This window comes from Macrobrachium rosenbergii, chromosome 21 (genome assembly GCF_040412425.1).
Source record: "Macrobrachium rosenbergii isolate ZJJX-2024 chromosome 21, ASM4041242v1, whole genome shotgun sequence".
Classification (NCBI taxonomy): domain Eukaryota; kingdom Metazoa; phylum Arthropoda; class Malacostraca; order Decapoda; family Palaemonidae; genus Macrobrachium; species Macrobrachium rosenbergii.
In genome coordinates this window covers 62519984-62538475 of record NC_089761.1, presented here as the reverse complement: position 1 = coordinate 62538475, position 18492 = coordinate 62519984, and the positions used below count along the sequence as shown (strand labels likewise).

Genomic DNA, 18492 nt, shown 5'->3' with positions numbered 1-18492 from the left:
GGAAACCAACAATTAGCTAAGAACGAAAAAGCCAGACCGGGAATCTCATAAACAATATACAATATGAGGAGCATAAAACGGGAGAAAAAGACTGTCACTTACCGACTCATCCTGGACGGTTGCGCAGAGAGCAAAGCAAACCTCACAACCATCGGGGTGCCAAACAACCAGGTCGTCAAGTTGGACCGCACAACCAGCGTGGGTCCGGCATACTACGTGTCCGTAGGGTTGTTGAAGGGAGGCGGTACACCCCGGCTCCTCACAGCGAACAGTCTGTAAGTAGAAAAGTACATGAACCTCCCACCCTAAGCAATCTAAAGCCGGCAAGGCCGGGAAACTCAACTACAACCGGAATACTCCGGCGGAGAAGAACTCTCTTATCATAAACTGGGCCAATAAGCTCTAAATGCACAGAGTGGAAGGTAAGGGCTTTCAGACCCTGGAGGACTCCGGGGAATGAAGGAACGAAAAACCAGGAACTAACCATAAGGGCTGCCAGAAAAATAACGCGGAGCCCCGGGTGTAGGACCGGACTCACGTATATATAAAATAAATAAAGGAGCGTACTCCTGTAGATAAATAGATTTATCTAAAATAAATGAAAAATAATAATAATAATAATAATAATAATAATAATAATAATAATAATAACAATAACAAGTGATGGTAAATACTCGAGACCGGAGGGGTCCGCCTCCTTACATGATGTAAAACCTTCCGCCTTTACTTCCCGCCGAGAAACAAGACGGGCATAGTGCTCGTATGTTCATAACATAAGACGGAGCAATATATTTCAGCCTACCTACGTAACCCGACGGGGAGACGAGAGGTATGGGATAGTGACTCGAACACGCTCGAGCAAACAAACCACCAACCCCAACACAGCGGGCTCGGGGACGGTATGGGAGGGAGCGAATCCCTCTACCAATAGGAGGAGTCCCTGAACTCGGAGAAAACGCCATCTAGCGTCACCCGCACGAGTAGAGCAAGGCGGGGGGGGAGGGGGTGGAGTAGGGGAGAGAAGTAGGCTACCAGGAAGGGAACAGGAGACAGGGAGAAACATATCACCCGCTCAACTGCATCCATCCCTCCAAGAAAAATGAAACTTGGAAGGGTAGCCTACTACTGGGAGCTACGCAACCCGAAGCCCGACTCCTTCCTAGGCGGTTTAATATGGACCTAACCTAGTATAGGCTAGGAAAAAGGGAGGAGTGCAGAAGGGAGGAGGAAGCAACAGGGAGAGAAATTTTGTGCCGAGAGCCAACCGGGATCGAGAAGGGGGGGCAAGGAGGCGACTAGCCTAGAGGAAACACATCCAAAGAACTCGATTCCCCCAAATGGAGGAAGAGAACTAAGGGGCTCACTCTGCCCACCGAAAAACGACCCCGGAGGAAACAGCAACCAAAACTCCCTCAACCTGATCTCCGCACCCAGGGCAAGGAGATGGAAGCAAACAAGCCTACACCACAAAATACCATCACACATAAAGAATAGAACCAAAATGTGCTCAATAGGGAGCGTAGCCTACCTCGGGGAAGCGGTTAGATCTGAGGCTGCCACTACCACCCAGAGGTAAACAACAAAAATTAAAACAATTAAAATAAATAAACTAAAAAATAAAAAGAGAGCACCATCTCCAAGCATAAAATAATTAGCCTACTTGAGACCAAAAATAAAAAGGAACCCAACCTGGGGTACTGGACGGGCATCACCCTAACAAAGGCCGATAGGCCAATGAAATGTAATTTCGTAAACAAAAAGGGGGGGGAGCCACCGCAAGGAACCAGCAGGAAGGGAACCAAGGGGTCAAAATCTATCTATAACGACGAGGAGACAACTCCAACCGAAAGAACAGAGGGAGTCGCCTCGCGGTCGACATGGCTGGCGGGGGACGCCGTGGCGTCACAATAAGATCTCAATATTTATGAATATACGAGACCAAAACAGCCAAAAAATAGAACAAAACCCCACAAGAAGATGGTACTTAACTTAGAGATGGTAAAGCTGCTCGATGCCATCGTAGATGCAGAAAAAAAATCCAAATAAGAGAGACGAGCACATAAAAGAAACGGATGTTGTCACGTGCTAGAAAATGGAATGTTGGAAAGGTGGCGCTGGTGTCGCCGTCCTGGCGGGTGTTGAGTGCGGGGGCTGTAACGGCTCACCGCTCTGTTCCGGGGATTTTGGTAGGGAGAGATCTTTCGAGTAGGTTTCCGTGGTAGTGGTATTTCACTCACCCTTCTTTATACCGACGCCTTCCTAGAAGACGCTCGACTGGGGGTAGTAACCCCAGCTTTCCTGAAAGCTCTTTTTCTCTGGTATATCTAGCATTGTTATACCTATAAATTCGTGCTGTAATGGAATTTCACCGGCTGACACGGGACTGAACTCAGAAATGAGTGCTTTTGTGTATATATACTGTACATTAACTTTATTAACAGAATCATTGGGAATATTTAAGCTGGATTTTTATGGAGATTCTAACAAAATACTTTTTCATGTAAGAATGGTCAGGAATTATGAAGTAAATTCAGATGTAAAAAGTTTTTTCTTTGGTTTTAATGTATTGATTGTGTATCATGTAATAAGTGGTTTTGATTTATTAATTGTGTATCATGTAATAATAGTTAAAAACTATTGATATATATAAATGTATGAAATTCAATTTTTCTAAAAACTGTTGATATTATAAATGTATGAAACTAAATTTGTTTTCTTATTGTGAATCTGCATTCTTTTTAAAATTTTGTATTGTGTGCAGATCATGGATAAGAGACTTCAAAGTTTTGTATGGTAGTCCTAAATGAAGTTTTGTACTGTAGTCCTATATGATTTTTCTTTTTAGAAAGCCAAAGAACAAATAATTAAGGAAGAAGAGAAGCGCCAGCGAGACAGAGAAGCTCGAGAACGGGCTGAACGAGATAAAGCTGAGCGGGCTGAAAGGGATACCAGACAACGTGCACTTCATGATGTCACTAATGACCAGAGCAATACAGAGGTCATGGATCAACTAGTGCAACTAATAAACACGGGTCAAGCCTTTGATGTGATGGGCGCAGGCCGTAGAAGACGGCCTGGTAAGACAACAGGTAAGTGTTCACATATCTTGCTATGAAGACACTGAAAAAGCTTTCAGTGATCTTTGGCAAACCTTAGATATACTGTACTGTATATAAAACTTGTTTTATGATGTACAGCACATTTAATGGGTGTTATGGTTTTTAGATTATTCTTTATTTTTTGACAAAGCTTAGGGTGTAATACCACACAGCACATTTTGTTAATTCGGCATTTTGAAAGTTGTAGCAGATTTCACCAGCTAAATTTTTTTGTGCTATTGGGTATGGGGGCATGGGAAATTCATTTGCAGGTATAACAGGAATTTTTGGTTCATGAACCTTGTTTATGTGAAAGTTGGCTGTCAGTTATATATAACCTGCCATTCTTATTGCAGTAACAGAAAAGAAAAACATAGTTTCTTTTAAAAAAGTAAATGGATTTGGTTAGTACAAATCCATTACAGGCAGTCCTTGCTTATCGGCAGCATTGGTTAACAGCATAGCTGCTTGGTTAATGACATCGTTAACCAGATTTTCAGTTATGGTAAGGGATTTTCTGTGTCGGTAAGCTGTTTGTTGGCGTCGGTAAGTGGGTAATGGCACTGTTAAGCGGTTTATTGGCGCTTATGATGTTGTAAATGCCATTTATTACCATAATTAGACTTCTGAGGTTTTGGTTACTGACGATTTTCGCGTATTGGCACTCGGCTGGGAACCAAACCCCACCATTAACTGGGGACTACATGTATTCACATGAGCTCACATTCACGGTTATAAAAAATTGTAGATACTCCATTGCCAGTTGAAAAGACAGTCCTCTGGTGGCTAGATTGGCAAACCATGTGTACACCCCATGAATCCTAGTTTCCAGGTAAGAGCCTTACTTTTGCATAGTGTAGACTACAGTTGTGAGCAGTCGATGTGATTGGAAGGCAGGAAATTTTATTTAAGTGATGTGTTGGTATTGAAAAAAATAATTTTTATTACTACAATTTTTCATATAAACATTAGCCTGAAAGGTAATTTACGTTGGAGGAATGATAAGCTGACTGGAAAGATCCAACTTACAGTAAGCTCATGTGATTGGAATTAGGAATGCATACAAGGCTTCAGAGCGAATAGATAGTCATTTATTAAGGATGAAACACTTGACAGACAAACTATTCCATAAATATTATAGTTTTGCAGTAAGTTTCATACGAACACATTAATCATGAGAGCCTGTTACAGTAGAGGCCTGTACAACCTCATCCATAAATTAATTAAAAAGAGAGAGCTAAAGGGGTAAGGTCGCCAGTCAAACACGTGGGTTTGACGTTAAATTAATTTATTTACAAGTACAAGTCAAAAGTGAGACAGTGGTATGGGTACTGCTACAGTGTACTTCCAAAGATGAAAAAGTAAGTATAGCTTAGTTTTACCAGACCACTGAGCTGATTAACAGCTCTCCTAGGGCTGGCCCGAAGGATTAGACTTATTTTACTTGGCTAAGATGAATAATAACGAAATGGGTAGGGGTGGATGCGAGTGGCTTGGAGAGTGGAACACAGCTTTGTTTAGCACCTCCTGCAAGAGAAGTATGCATGCATTAAGAATAGGACGAGCAAGGGTACACGCAAGCTAGCCCTGGGCAAATGACTAAGGATTTTGATTTAGCTGAAAATGTATGTGTTTACAAAGGGAGGTGGTTCTAGTTTACTAGGTCGGAATTTAACAATAAATAGGAAATAAACAATAAATAGGAAATTTGTCACACTTAGATTGATGTGGCACTTCCGCAAAGTTGGCCAGGTAGGTTTTTGGACAGGGGATTTGGTTGTAGGAAAAGGATAAAGAATTTAGGTGGGCGAGAGGAATGGGTTTTTTTGTTTTCGAAGGGAAAGGACAAAAGGGAAGGGGATCTGAGGCCTAATTCTGGCAGACACTAACTTGGTTTAATGTTAATATCAATGCTTCACCAGGTTTCCCATGCCATGTATCCAGCAGGTAAGGGCTGGCCTCTTCGGATGACTTTCATTCCCCCAAAATAAGGATTGGCTACTTCAATGCCATGTGTTCAATATGGCCGCCAGAAGCTGGGTCACGAGCAACCTTGGGAAGACGTCTTGTCTCTCTGAGGTTTGAGGGAGAAGGAAACAGGATCGCATCGCTTTACCTCCATTGGTCGGCATGGGGTGAGGAGCTTAAAGCTCCTCAGCTGAGTTTCCAAGGTGTGCCCTGTTGGATTTAAAAAGCTCAGAGCAGTAAACTGGGTAGGATGGGGTCAGGGGTAGGTCAAGGATGGCAAACTGGCAACTCCTAAGTCATATGAAGAGTCACAAAAGATGCCCTAGTGGCAAATAACTCCTCACTCCTATTTACTTCAGTAAATTTACTTTAAGTTACAGTGGCTGAGAGGTGAACACGTGACAGCTCCCCATTTTAGCAGAGATTCCGTCCTTGAACAGGACGGAATTTCTGCAAGAGAGGGCTGAAGCCAACTGAAAATTAGAGCCACCATCCTTACCTCAACAATGACAATGCAGTTTTGAAATCTTATGAATTTTTTATAAGCAAGTGCTACTGCTAGATATTTACTCGACTGTCTAAGTTCAAGTTTAAATGCTACGTACTGGACTTCAAGCTGCATTTAGCTTGATGAGGATTACATTAAGGATTCTGCCAATGAGGCACTAACATGCATTGATATTTTGCAACAACACAAATCATTCTAGAGCAGCAAAGAGTATCACTTAATTGGTGTTGTAAAGTAAGGTAAGAATACAATAAATACATGAATCATGAGATAAAATACATAGGGGGGCCCAAGGTGATCCTTCAGGTTGTGAATCTAGGGGGCTGCCCAAAGCCTGTTACAAGAATACAAGAACAAACACATGAACAAATAAATAGGGAGCCAAGACGGGTCCTCAGGTTGTGAAGCTGGGGAACTGCCAAAGCTTGTTGTAAGATTTTCATACAACCTAGGCTAACTTTAACACTCTTTGGCTATGGGTTATATGTGGATGGCACTGTGCGCTAGGCACTAGTGCTGGGAGAGCACTTGTGCTCTTATTGTAGGTGCTTCACCGCTTGACTTTCCAGCTGTAGTTATGGAGGTGCTTCATGCGCTCAACCTTCCAGTTGTAGCCCTGGAGGTCTAGGCCCTTGATGCATTCAGCCTTCCAGTTGTAGCCCTGGAGGTCTAGGCCCTTGATGCGGAGGTCTAGGCCCTTGATGCATTCAGCCTTCCAGTTGCTTTGTGCAGGAGGCAACTGGAGTCGCCATTACTGAATTAGGATGACAACTTCTCTTCAGAGGGGCTGTATGCCCAGAACTCTTGCCTTATGGTTTTGGAATTTATTCTAATATAGAAATTGTTAATTCCATTCACCAGTCTTTAACATTGCAAAAGTCAGCTCTTGCAAGGTTTCCCATTACTTGGTCCCTGAATAAGATTCTTAGGCTCCTGTTATCCCCTCAGTTCATGTGCCCAATACAGCTAATATGCTGCAAAAGACAGTCTTCTTGACTGCTTTGGCATCAGCAGCTCAGATTAGCATACTGGGCTCGCATAAACAAGGACAACATTTCACCACTGATACACCAAGTTGTTTATTGTTGCTTCTTGGCCTGTCATTTCTGGCCAAGAATGAGGACCTTTTGAAAGGGAAAATCCCCTTTTCTCATAAGGAACTCAGTATTTCATATAAAATATTATGCTTGGTTAAAGCACTGTAGGTTTACCTAGATGTCACAGCAAACATCGTAGATGGTCTTATTTTTCTTACACCTGAGCACAAACAAATCACTCTCTCTGCACGGGCTGAGAATTATTCTAGTGGCCCTCATGAAAAAGGCAGACCCTCACTCCTTTCCTAAGTTGCATGGCATCCAAAAGGTGAGTACATTGTTAACTTTCTTTGGAAACGTTTCCTTTGAAAAGTCTCCAAGTGTATTGAGTGGTTATTAGATGCAGTATCCCTGAACTGGTGAAGGTGCAATAATCCTGCAGCCAGACCACACTTAATTAGGTAAGTCACTGGAGAACCACAAGGGATAATACATTTATAGGTTCGTGTGTCTCATGTTCTTTGTTGCCAGACCCTAATGGGTATCCGGAATAAAGAAAACAGTTGATAACCTGTGACTTTACCCCCCCTTGATGTGGGACCACCTTGACATGGTGAGGGGGCTCTTGAACCCCAGGAATTTGTTCCCGGGTTTGAGTCTAAGAGTCTCCTATATTATTATATATTTCTTTTGGGAGCCGCTGAATGTCCGCGGGACCATACTTTTGGCGCCGAAAATCGCTACAGCAAAACGCTATTTTTAATAGCTCCGATTTGCTTCATGTCGGTAATGAAAAGCGTGTTTTTGGTGTTGTTTCCCAGTGGAATAGCAAAAGAAAAGTTAATAAAAACGGTAATGGGGATAGTTTTGGGAACCGGGGTTTTGGGTGGGGAGAAGCAAAAGGTGGGTTTTTTGGCGGCCGCAACGTAAAGAATTTGCTAGTTTCTGACCCTCTAGTCTGCATACAAACTTTTGTCCCGCTAATCAACAAATTTAAGGATGACCCGCTAGTCTGCATACAAACTTTTGTCCCGCTAATCAACAAATTTAAGGATGACCCGCTAGTCTGCATACAAACTTTTGTCCCGCTAATCAACAAACATAATGATGACCCGCTAAACTACAGTAGCGAAAGACGGGTTTCCTACTTGCCAAACGCATGCAGTGTTTGCTATTTTCCGACCCGCTAGTCTGCATACAAAAGGTTGTCCCGCTAGGCTACTACGAACATAAGGCTGACCCGCTAAACTACAGAAGCGAAAGTCGGGTTTCCTACTTGCCGAAACGCATTACAGTGTGCGCTATTTTCCGACCCTCCAGTCTGCATACAAAAGGTTGTCCCGCTTAGGCTACTACTGTGAGGCTGCCCCGCCAAAGTGATGCTGACCCGCTAATCTACGTTCGTGAGGCTGACCCACTACACTGCATGTGTGAGGCTGACCCTACCAACCTACATCAGGGCGGACGGAAAACTCTAGCCTAGGCTACCTGTAGCCTACATAAGAAAACCTCGGTTAGGCTATTCCCTACCTCCCTACCTACATTAGAACAGGCACAAATTTTGTAACGGTGATTTTTTTAACATATCTGGTCTCAGTTCAAGCGTGGCGGAACGGGCGCTCTGCGCGCTTATCCGCATTTTTAATGATTCTTGGCAGGCACGTATGTTCTGGCAAGCGGTAATATCTGTATTCACTGTAGCCACAGGTTACAAAAACAACTGCACACTAGGGTAAGTTCCAAAACCCTACCTAACCTAGCAGCAAAACAAATGTAAAAACGGGGTAATCTGTGTGCTTACCTTATTCAAAGTCGCTGCTGTCTGACCACGTAGGTAGCAGTATCGGCTCCGCAGGTCCTACTGTCCTTGGCTTCTTTGCAACTGCTGGCTGCCTAAGAGGTGGGGGAGAATTGCTCGGTCCCGGTCTTATTGCAGATGGTTGGGAAAGGAAATCCGAGATAGGGGATGTCGGGCGGCTCTTGAGCGGATAGGCACGCTTAACTAAATCCAAGAAGGCCAAAATGGACACGGAACACCTTCTAGGTATCGCTTCTGGACGCAGTGCGAAAAAAGTAACTTTGATAAAGTGGTTTCTGCGTCCCGTGTCTCGGCAGCGCTCCGTTGAGAACGCCGCCACTGCGACTCTATAGTGTTCGTGTGTACACTCGGGTCATCAGGATTTACAAAGTTCACACTGTGGTTCACGGTGCTGTGCGCGAAAAAAATGGTCCTGGACCTTGCTGTACGCCTTCCAGCAATCAGATATGATTGTGGTTTCTGGAAGCACGTTGTCCAGCAACACCGGGAGCAGAGTTTCAGCTGAGCGGTCCGGAACCACTTTGAAAAACGTTTCCACGCGTCTGTCGGTCAATGCCGCCGAACACCCAAGCTCCGTCCCACCTTACGGCCACGGTTGTGCTTACGTTTCCCAAATTTGCTCTCGTCAATCTCTACAACATGACCGGGGCCACCAATTTTTTGTTGTCAGCCAGCAGTATTTCGCAGCAAACGTCTCTGCAGAAGTTGTACCAGTCCACGGTAGTGTCGGAGATAGCGGGACAACAAATGTTCGCAACACATATTGTGGCACTCTCTTGGCGAACGCAAACACAAGCACAATTATTGTCTGCAGAGACATTCGGGACTTTTCAAAGAAGGACCCGTGCCGTACTGATACCTTTTTCTGCAACGGCGTTCACGCACCGCCACATGTAAACTGGCTGTCCAGTAGCTGGGTGCACACCATCTTTAAGAAATCGGCGGTTTCCGATATTACATTCACAACACATTCCGGAGTAGTCTCCTAATAGACCTTCCTGGTAGAGCCACCTCGTGAATTCCTCGGTGTTGCTAATGAATGCGAGGACTTGGCCAATATATAGGTCCGCGATGGAAGTGAATTCTTCGACGGATTCGATCTTCGGGAACAAAATTAAGTCGTGACTTTCCATCGCGCCGGTTCGAGAAAGAAGGGAAGCATGGTTCTGGTGTTGGCCTAAGCCTATGAATCATATCGATAGAACACATTATGATTGGTTCAAGTATTTAATCCGTAAGCCCTAGGGCATGACCTGGGTCAGCCGAGATACGATTGGCGGAATTAAATTTCCGCGATACCCAATTATCGGCCGGGCGCGTCGTCGGGCGGCAGCCTTAGGAACTGTGGGTTGAGAGAAAGCGCCGCGCTCGCCATCTGACTAACTACGGAGAGCGCTTCTCCGTGACACCGTTCACGCCAACTCGGTACTTAGAAAAAGTTACGCTCTGCTGAAAAAATTGTCGTTCCGGTATATGAAGCAAACTGGTCAAGTAAGTGACTTTTTGGGTAGAATGGGACCCGCTGAACAGAATTTGTTCCATGCAATTTTTCATTTGGGGTCATTGTTAATGAGCTGCGGGGGCGTCCCTAGGATATGTAAACTACCCTTCTTTTGATTAATTTTTAAAAATTTATTGGACCTGATAAGTAGGAAAAGATATTATACCTGGGACTGGGTTTATATCTGAAGCTAAATAATGGGAGCTGTGGTAGGACCATCAACTACCCAATAATGTTTGAACCTGAGAGATACCAGATTGATAACTCAAAGGCGTAACTGTTCTTTAGGGCTGTACCATGGATTCTGGGGGGGGTCTAGTTCTGGGGATAGGACTCTCGGCATTCTATCCAGTTTGCCCATAACATGATTAGGGTGGCGATGATTGTATTCATGTAATACAGTAATACCCTGAACCTGCTCGATTTAAGTTGCATAAATTCACAGACACGTGAACTTTTCATTGGAAATTAACTGTCTTACATGAGTTTTTCACAGTGAACATTTGCAAACACTGAGAAACCCTGCCAAAGTGTTTGTTTAATTTTTCTGTAATTTGTAAGTTTTCAAGCTTTTATTTGTAAATTAAATAACATTACATGATAAAAGTAATAATTTCTCTCTCTCTCTCTCTCTCTCTCTCTCTCTTTTACTGAGATGAGAGAATTTTTATGGCACATATATATGTTAAATTGTTTTGTATGATAAATAAATTTTTTACCTAATAAGTACTAATTTTCAAATATTAATAAGATTAATAAGATTAAATAATAATAAATGTAATTACAAAATTTGTGTGATATGTGTTTTTAACAAACAGATATCTTTCCCTCATCTTTTGTAAGAAGCTCAAAGGCAAAGCTGTCAGGCATGTCAATTTAAACATTACAAGAAGGGGGAGTGTTGCTGATTAGGGGTCAAAGATTTCTTATATAATTCTCTCTCTCTCTCTCTCTCTCTCTCTCTCTCTCTCTCTCTCTCTCTCTCTCTCTCTCTCTCTCTCTCTCTCTCTCTCTCTCTCTCAACCTACGTATTACTGTTTCTCTGTATGTCTTTTCACTGTACAGTAGATAATTTTAAATTTGTCTAATTTTACGTGTACTGTACTCTTAGTTGTAGCAAACGGGTTTGGCCTTCAACACTTGGGCCACTCTAATCATGTGCCATCCCCTGTGGGGTAGGGTTGGAACGTGGACATTTGGGAGCCAGTTCTCACTTGTGCCATTGGTGGAAGAATAAACTTCATGAAAATCCGATGATATCTTTATAAGATTTTCAGGTTTACATTTTTTTTCTCCCTCCAATCTTTATGACAAGTCAGTATAGGAATTCGAGTACCCCTGGGCCCTTTGATGCTACTGTTCTGGTACAGTTGATGACTGCTGCTCCAGTACAGAGCAAATCTGGCATGGAAGTGGACAATTCTCTGAATAATCCAAATAGTCAAAATCAGGGTGATATTAAAACTTTAATAAAACACCCAAAAAGACTAAATATCAACATGACCCAACCTTGACTCACTTCGACTCCCTCTTTGGGAGTGGAAGTTGGTCAAGGATTCTAACCATGTATACAGAACAACAAATTTCAGCCTTAAAGTTGGAAAACTACCTATTAAAAAGACATCCATCAACAGAAATGTCATTCAGACAAATAAAAGAAAAGACATGGCTTATAGAAGCCACAACAAAAAACCAATCTGAAGACTATTTGTCCATAAAAAGTATTGATAATATAAATGTAATTATAAGAAAAACATGACACTATGAACAGCATTGAGGGTACTATGTTCTTCCTGAAAATAATAACGAACCAGTTGAGAAGAATGTACTATTGTACTCTCTTAAAATGAGATATCCCAAAGTTGAAGATTGTGAGATATATATAATACCAAGTAAACTGAACAGTAAAATATTAAGAATTGCATAAATAAAATTTAAAGGTCAAGACCTACCTCAAAAAATAAAAATTTTGGGCCAGAATAGAGAACAGACCTTACGTCCCAAAATCACTACAATGCCAAATTGTAGTAAATATGGGCACACGAAGAAAAACTGTCAAAATGAACGTATATGTACTTATTGTGGTTCTGATGAACATGCCACACAATGGAAACGTAGTAGGCCAAAGTGTGTAAACTGTAGGCAAGATCATCACTCAAGGTCTAAAGAATGCATGTTTTATATGTACAATACAGATTTGAAAATCTTCCAAGAAAGGACTGGGATGTCTATAAAGGAAGCTAAATTGGAACTGAAAGTGAGAGGGATTCAAGACCCATCTAAGAAACATACATATTCTTCAGTAACAAAAACCAGTAATGAAACAGAAACACTTACAGATAGAAGTAACGGAACACAGAAAAAAATTCTAAAGAAGAAATTGCCATACAAACAAAAACTAAGTTGGTAATAAATAAAGAAACAGGTACAAATGATATGGATAATATTTCATCAAATTCATTTTAAGTATTGATGCAAATAGCACAGGAAGATGCTACTACAAAAGTAGCAGAGGAAAGTTGTGATGGACTAGAAATTAAAGATAAAAAGAGACCGTTGGAGAGAACACCACCCAAAACGAAGAAACCAACTATTAAAAGAGAAACTTTGGTTATACCAAAGTCAAAGGATATGAAGAAAGAACAAAAACAAAAACAAGCTAAGAATATACCTATATCCCCTAAAACAATAGTAAAACCCATGGAAGCAGATGTCCAAAATACCATAGATTATGTCAAGGGAGAAGAGATTACTCTATCTCCAGTAATTGGTGCAAGAAAAAATGAAACAAAAAATATACATAACACATGTGGATATAACAGTTGTTTAGTTGAATTGTGCAAAAATAACAAAAACATAATGAAAGAGGGTTTAACAAACATCATAAGAAATTTTATGAAGTATAGAAAAAAAAGAAACCACGGATTTGAGTACCCATGAAAAAGGTTACATTGAGCACTTATATATATTATAAAGAAAAACAAATGAATGTCATGAGTAAATTATTAGAAAAAATCCAAGTTGATATTACAAGAAAAGAAAGTAAAACTCAACCGCTATAACATAATATTTTTAATAGCTATGTTATACAATGGAGTGTAACCGGTCTACAGAGTACACCTAGGAGAAATACAAAGGTTAGTAATGAGATAACAGATGAAGAAAGAAATACAATTCTCAGTGGTTTTTATGATTTAAGAAGTGTTACAAAGCAGTGGGAAAGGTCATGTTGACATGTTCAAGCTACTGACACCAAGAATGATAAAGAGAGGAAATTGAGCCATAAAACCACCACAGCACTCTTATATTTCTTACCAAAGTCCGACTGTAGAAAATTACGGGTGTGTAGAGTCATGTTTTTAAACACACTAAATGGAAAATTAGGACAGCAGTGAAGAAACCATCATCAGATGGAGGTAGAAGGGAGAAATTAAAGAAAAGGGATGAAAGACTTAAACTAAAGGGTGATAGAGCACATTAATAGATTCCCAAGGATGGAGTCACATTATTGTCATACAAGCTCCACCCAACAATATTTATATCCTGATTTGACAATCACCAAATATATCAACTTTATACCAAAGACAACAGTGGAAAGGAAGTTAGCTTTTCTTTTTACAGAAAGATATTCAGAACTCTGAAGTTTTAAAATTAGAATTTCATGTGCCCAAAAAAGGACCAGTGTGGTGTGTGTGAAGCATTCGGAAAGGAAACAAAGATGAGCGAGAGGAATTGAAATTTCGAAATGAAAAACATATATCAGAAAAAAATTTAGTTAGAGAAATAAAGAAAACAATAAAGGGAAGGGGAGGGCTAAGTCGAATAATGAACTAATTGCTGCAAATTTTGACCTGGAACAAGTATTATATTTGCCTAAATTTCTCAGCAAGGAACTCTTTTACAAAAAGGAAACTGTCATGCTATAGTTTTACCATATATAATCTAGGAAATGCTAAGGGTTCTTGTTTCTTTTGGCATGGAGGGGTTGCTAAATGAGGAGCAAATGAAACTGCTTCGTGCATCAGAAGCTGGCTAGCAGAAGTAGACAAGAATTCAAAGTATATTGATGTTGCCTTTTTTTGTGATGGATGTGCCGGACAAAGCAAGAACTCCATACTGCCAGCTGTGTTGCTTAATTTTTTTGAGAATTCAATTTCGATAAAGCGAATCACTGTGTCTTCTTTGAAACAGGTCATGATTAATGTGAAGGAGACTCAGTGCGTAGCAGTACAGTATTGAGAAGGCAATGAAAAGGGCAGGAGATATTTTTACCCCATCACAGTACGCAATTGTTATTAGACTTACTAGGGAAAAATCCTTACTAGGTGATAGAATTGGAACCGAAGGATTATTCTCAACAACTTAGGATTCTCCGAATTAGGTCATCTGATGAGGGCTTACCAGTCAATTGGACAAAGATAATGCAATTGCATATGGATAAAGAAAAGAAAGGAAAACTTTTTTACAAAGCCTTCCATTCTGCCCAAGATTTTCAAACAATATCACTGCTTGACTCTCGAACCACAGGGAAAGCGGAAATTCAGAGGGTTAAGCAACCTCAACAGATTATTCAGGCTGTTAAATTATCAAGTGCTAAATTTAATGACATATTGAGCTTTTATAGTGGAACAATTGTTATTAGCAATCCTGATCACATTTCATTTTACCATATTTTGCCTCATTACTAAAAAACCTTAGTAGTTATAACTAGAACAGACATATACTTAGTACAGTATATAAAATAAATATGACTAAAATCTTTATTAAATATACTTAGATCATATCTCATTAAAATAACCAGATTCTTTCAGATACCCCATAAGGTTATCCACCTCAGCATGATCATTTAAAGTTTCTAAAATAGTCTTCCCAGTTAGTGAGTACTTTGCCCTAAGGCGATTAAATTTAGGACAGTGCACCAGCATGCGCTCAACGGATAGCTGACCACCACAGTGAGCACAAACTGGGGCACTGGTTCCCTCTAAAATATAGCTATGAGTGAAGTGGGTATGGCCAATCCTAAGCTGTGTTAGGATGATCTCAAATCTTGTTACGATTAAAACCTGAATTCCAAAAATCGATACTTTTTCTAATTTTTCTGTACTTCCTATTTGTGGATAAAATGGGGAAGTCCATCTCTGCTGCCATTTTGTACGAATGTATCATCTTAATGCCACTGATATCCGGTTAACAGCGCTGTTAAGCCGGGTTTTCGGTACTATTATTGCCGAGTTTTGTTTGGCGGCAATTTTCGGTTAGCGGTGCTCAGCCAGGGATAAAACCCTTGCCGTTAGCCTTGTACTGCCTGTGTATGTATGTATGTATATATATATATATATATATATATATATATATATATATATATATATATATATATATATATATATATATATATATATATATATATATATATATATATATATATATATATATATATATATATATATATATATATATATATATATATATATATATATATATATATATATATATATATAATTATTAATAGCTACAGTGACAAAGGCAATAGCTTCTTGTATGAGTCATGTACATAAGAAATGTAAATACCTTCCATTTGTTATTTTAGTGTACATATTAAAATATAAGTTTACTTAATGTGTTGGAAATCCAGTTAAATAAGTATTACTGTATATGGCTTCATATAATACTTATTTTGTTTACTTGCAGTAATGTGTTCAGGCATCAGCTCAGGATAAGATATTATATGAGGGTTTATTAGTGTTGCAGAAAGAAAGTTATTTATTGATATTACTGAATATTCTTTTCTGAGGTATCCATTGTATTTATGCTGTATTTTTTTTTATTTGCTTTCTCACATGATGTGACTTTCACATCTGACAGGGAGGAGCCAGCTTGTCCATTGTGGGTAAGATTACCCCCTTATTTGCGTGCTGCTGCCTGCTTTTTTTTTTTTTTCTTTTGTTTTGCTCAAACCCCCAACACAGTCATTCACACACACATCACCAATCTAACTCATAGTTAATGGTCCCTGGGTATGCATTGGAATGAAATTACTGTATTTGTTTCCTAGCACATGGTACATTCTTGTTATATTACCCCAAGGCATAAGGTAATGGTGCTCTTGGCTTTTCATGCATGGGATTACTTAGAGAATGGTGTTTATTTGAATATATATTTTTTTTAATTCAAAATTTTAAATCACCTTTTACTCTATGCTTGCTTTTCTGCGACCTTGCTCTTTGAAAATTACCCTTTGTTTTTATCCCCAGGATTTTCCTTCTGTTAAACTGTTGACTTGAACCAGTCACAGCATGGTTATTGAAATTGTGTTGAGATTTATGTCAGTGACATTAAATTTTAGGTGAATCATATCTTGTACAGCATTCATAAGGGAATTGTTTATTTTATTTTTAATATGAGAATATTTTCTTGAGATTCTGTGTGTTATCAGTGGAAGGTGGAAATATTTTCAGAGGTAAACTGTGATGGTGAAAGTAAGTTATTTTAAAAACCCTTACACCTTGGAAAAGTGAGTCTGCAGAGTCCATAACTTCTGAGTGGGTATTTAAATAATTTCATGTTACATTGTCAGTGATAAATATTTTTGATCTTGTGTGATCTTTCCTACAGAAAATAAAAGTGATTTGTTCTACATAGTTTCATATGGCTGAGGTAACTGGTTTTATATTTTTCTATTTATTGTGACAGAAGTGATTATATTGTAACTTATACTGTAGTATGTCAAAACAGTCTGTATTTTCATGTGGTGCATCTATATGTGCTTTATCTTTAGTGGATGATATTGTAAGGTATTTCATAAAAAATAATAGTAGATGAATAAGAATTGCAGAAGCAGACAGACATAAGTGAGGAGTTGGAGGTTTTAAATTTTTCACTGCATTGGCATTGACACATCATTGACACATCTTTGCAACAGTCGGGCACAATTTTTATTTGATTTACTCACCCCTATTAATTTACATCTGCCTAGAAGCTCTCTTGGCACATACTAAAAGAAGAACCATCACTTGGCCAGGTAACCCTGTGTTGCCCACTCCTTGGTGGAATTTCCTGAAACCCCAAAACTGGGAAGACTGTGACAAATGCTTTTAGTTCTGCCATTGACTCCCGTGTTCTAGTTACTACATAATTCATGAAGTTTGCTTTCACATGGTTAATTATTTTAAAGATGAAGGGACAGAAGGGTGGAGGTACTCAGTGAGCAAATAGGGTTTTATTCATAATGGGAGTATAGATCCACCTACCGTTGATCTGGTAAAGGGCGTCATCAACAGCTTTTAACGCTGTATTGCCACATAAGAGAACTGTTTCCTTTTGAGGTTTCTCCATGTCTGGCAAAGGTGGTATCAGGCGCCATTCTGTATTAGGGAATGCTGCCCTGTCTCTAAACTCCACATGTACAACTTCAGTCATGGTTTTTCTCTCATTAATTAGATACTTACCATCAGGAGAGAAAATACACATTGAAGCAACTTGCCAAGGATTATCAGTATCATCAGGGGAGAATGCTGGAGCCCCCGTTATGTTATAATTAACCTTGGATCTTGTTTGGTCAGAATTTGTTTCCACTCTCCCTTTTCGATTGCAGGATGCAGTACTTTTACACTTTGGAGTGTACATTGCTGACTTGATTTCTAGTGTACATTGCTGACTTGATTTCTTTAATTATCTGTTTGGAATCATGCAATATTTTATATATTGCCATTCTGTGGCAGGGGCATCTTTGATATTACTCATAATTTCCCTATGGAACTGATCAAATGCTGCAAACTGTGTATCCCTTTCGGGGGAGCTTGCATAATCTGACTGAGCATCCATAGCTGAACTGTGACTGCCTGTTGCCCAGGCACCAGGCATGTCTCTTCAGTGTTCCCAAAAAGGAGTCCTCCGAACAAAGAGTGATCCTTGACCTATCAACATTTAATAAGTACATTGTTTGCCAAAAGTTTCGGATGACTACCGTTGCCCAAGTACGTTCGGTCATTCCAAAAGGGAGTTGGACAGTTTCTATAGATCTGAAAGACGCATACTGGAACGTCCGTATTGCCGCTCCCTTTCGCCCCTTCTTAGGGTTCCGGATAGGGAAAGAGACATATAGGTTCAAATTTATGCCTTTTGGACTAAACATTGCCCCAAGAATTTTTTATAAAATTAGCAACGGTAGTTGTCCAGGAACTCAGGAAAGAAGGAATACAACTAATAGCTTACCTAAACAACTGGTTAATCTGGGGGCCACAAGAAAAGAATGCTTGAAAAACCTAAGAGCAGTGGTCAACAGACTCCAGTCAAAAGGTTTTGTAATAAATTGGGAAAAATCCTGCCTCACGCCCAGCAGACGTTTTCAGTGGTTGGGACTGTGTTGGGATACTTTTCACGGCCTGTTGTCTCTCCCCATCAAAGCTCAGAACAGAATAAGGAGAAACCTCAAAAGGTTCCTAGAGCACCCCAGAGTTTCCGGATGGCAATTAGAACGCATGATGGGTCTACTGCAGTTTGCATCAGTAATAGATCCAATACTCAGATTGCAATTGAAAAACGTGAACAAATTTTGGCTGTTG

General features: G+C 40.0%; 1 protein-coding gene across 4 annotated transcripts in view; it reads left to right on the top strand.

The window, feature by feature from the left end:
* The window catches only part of dia (diaphanous related formin 1), a 266481-nt gene that overhangs the window by 202596 nt on the left and 45393 nt on the right, over positions 1-18492 (top strand). For 3 of the 4 annotated variants that reach the window (XM_067123916.1, XM_067123917.1, XM_067123918.1), the window contains exon 8: positions 2846-3089. In XM_067123916.1, coding sequence (XP_066980017.1) covers positions 2846-3089 — 244 coding nt within the window. Of the gene's footprint in view, positions 1-2845; positions 3090-15793; positions 15819-18492 lie in introns of all 4 variants that reach the window. The other variant, XM_067123919.1, reaches the window with a different exon arrangement.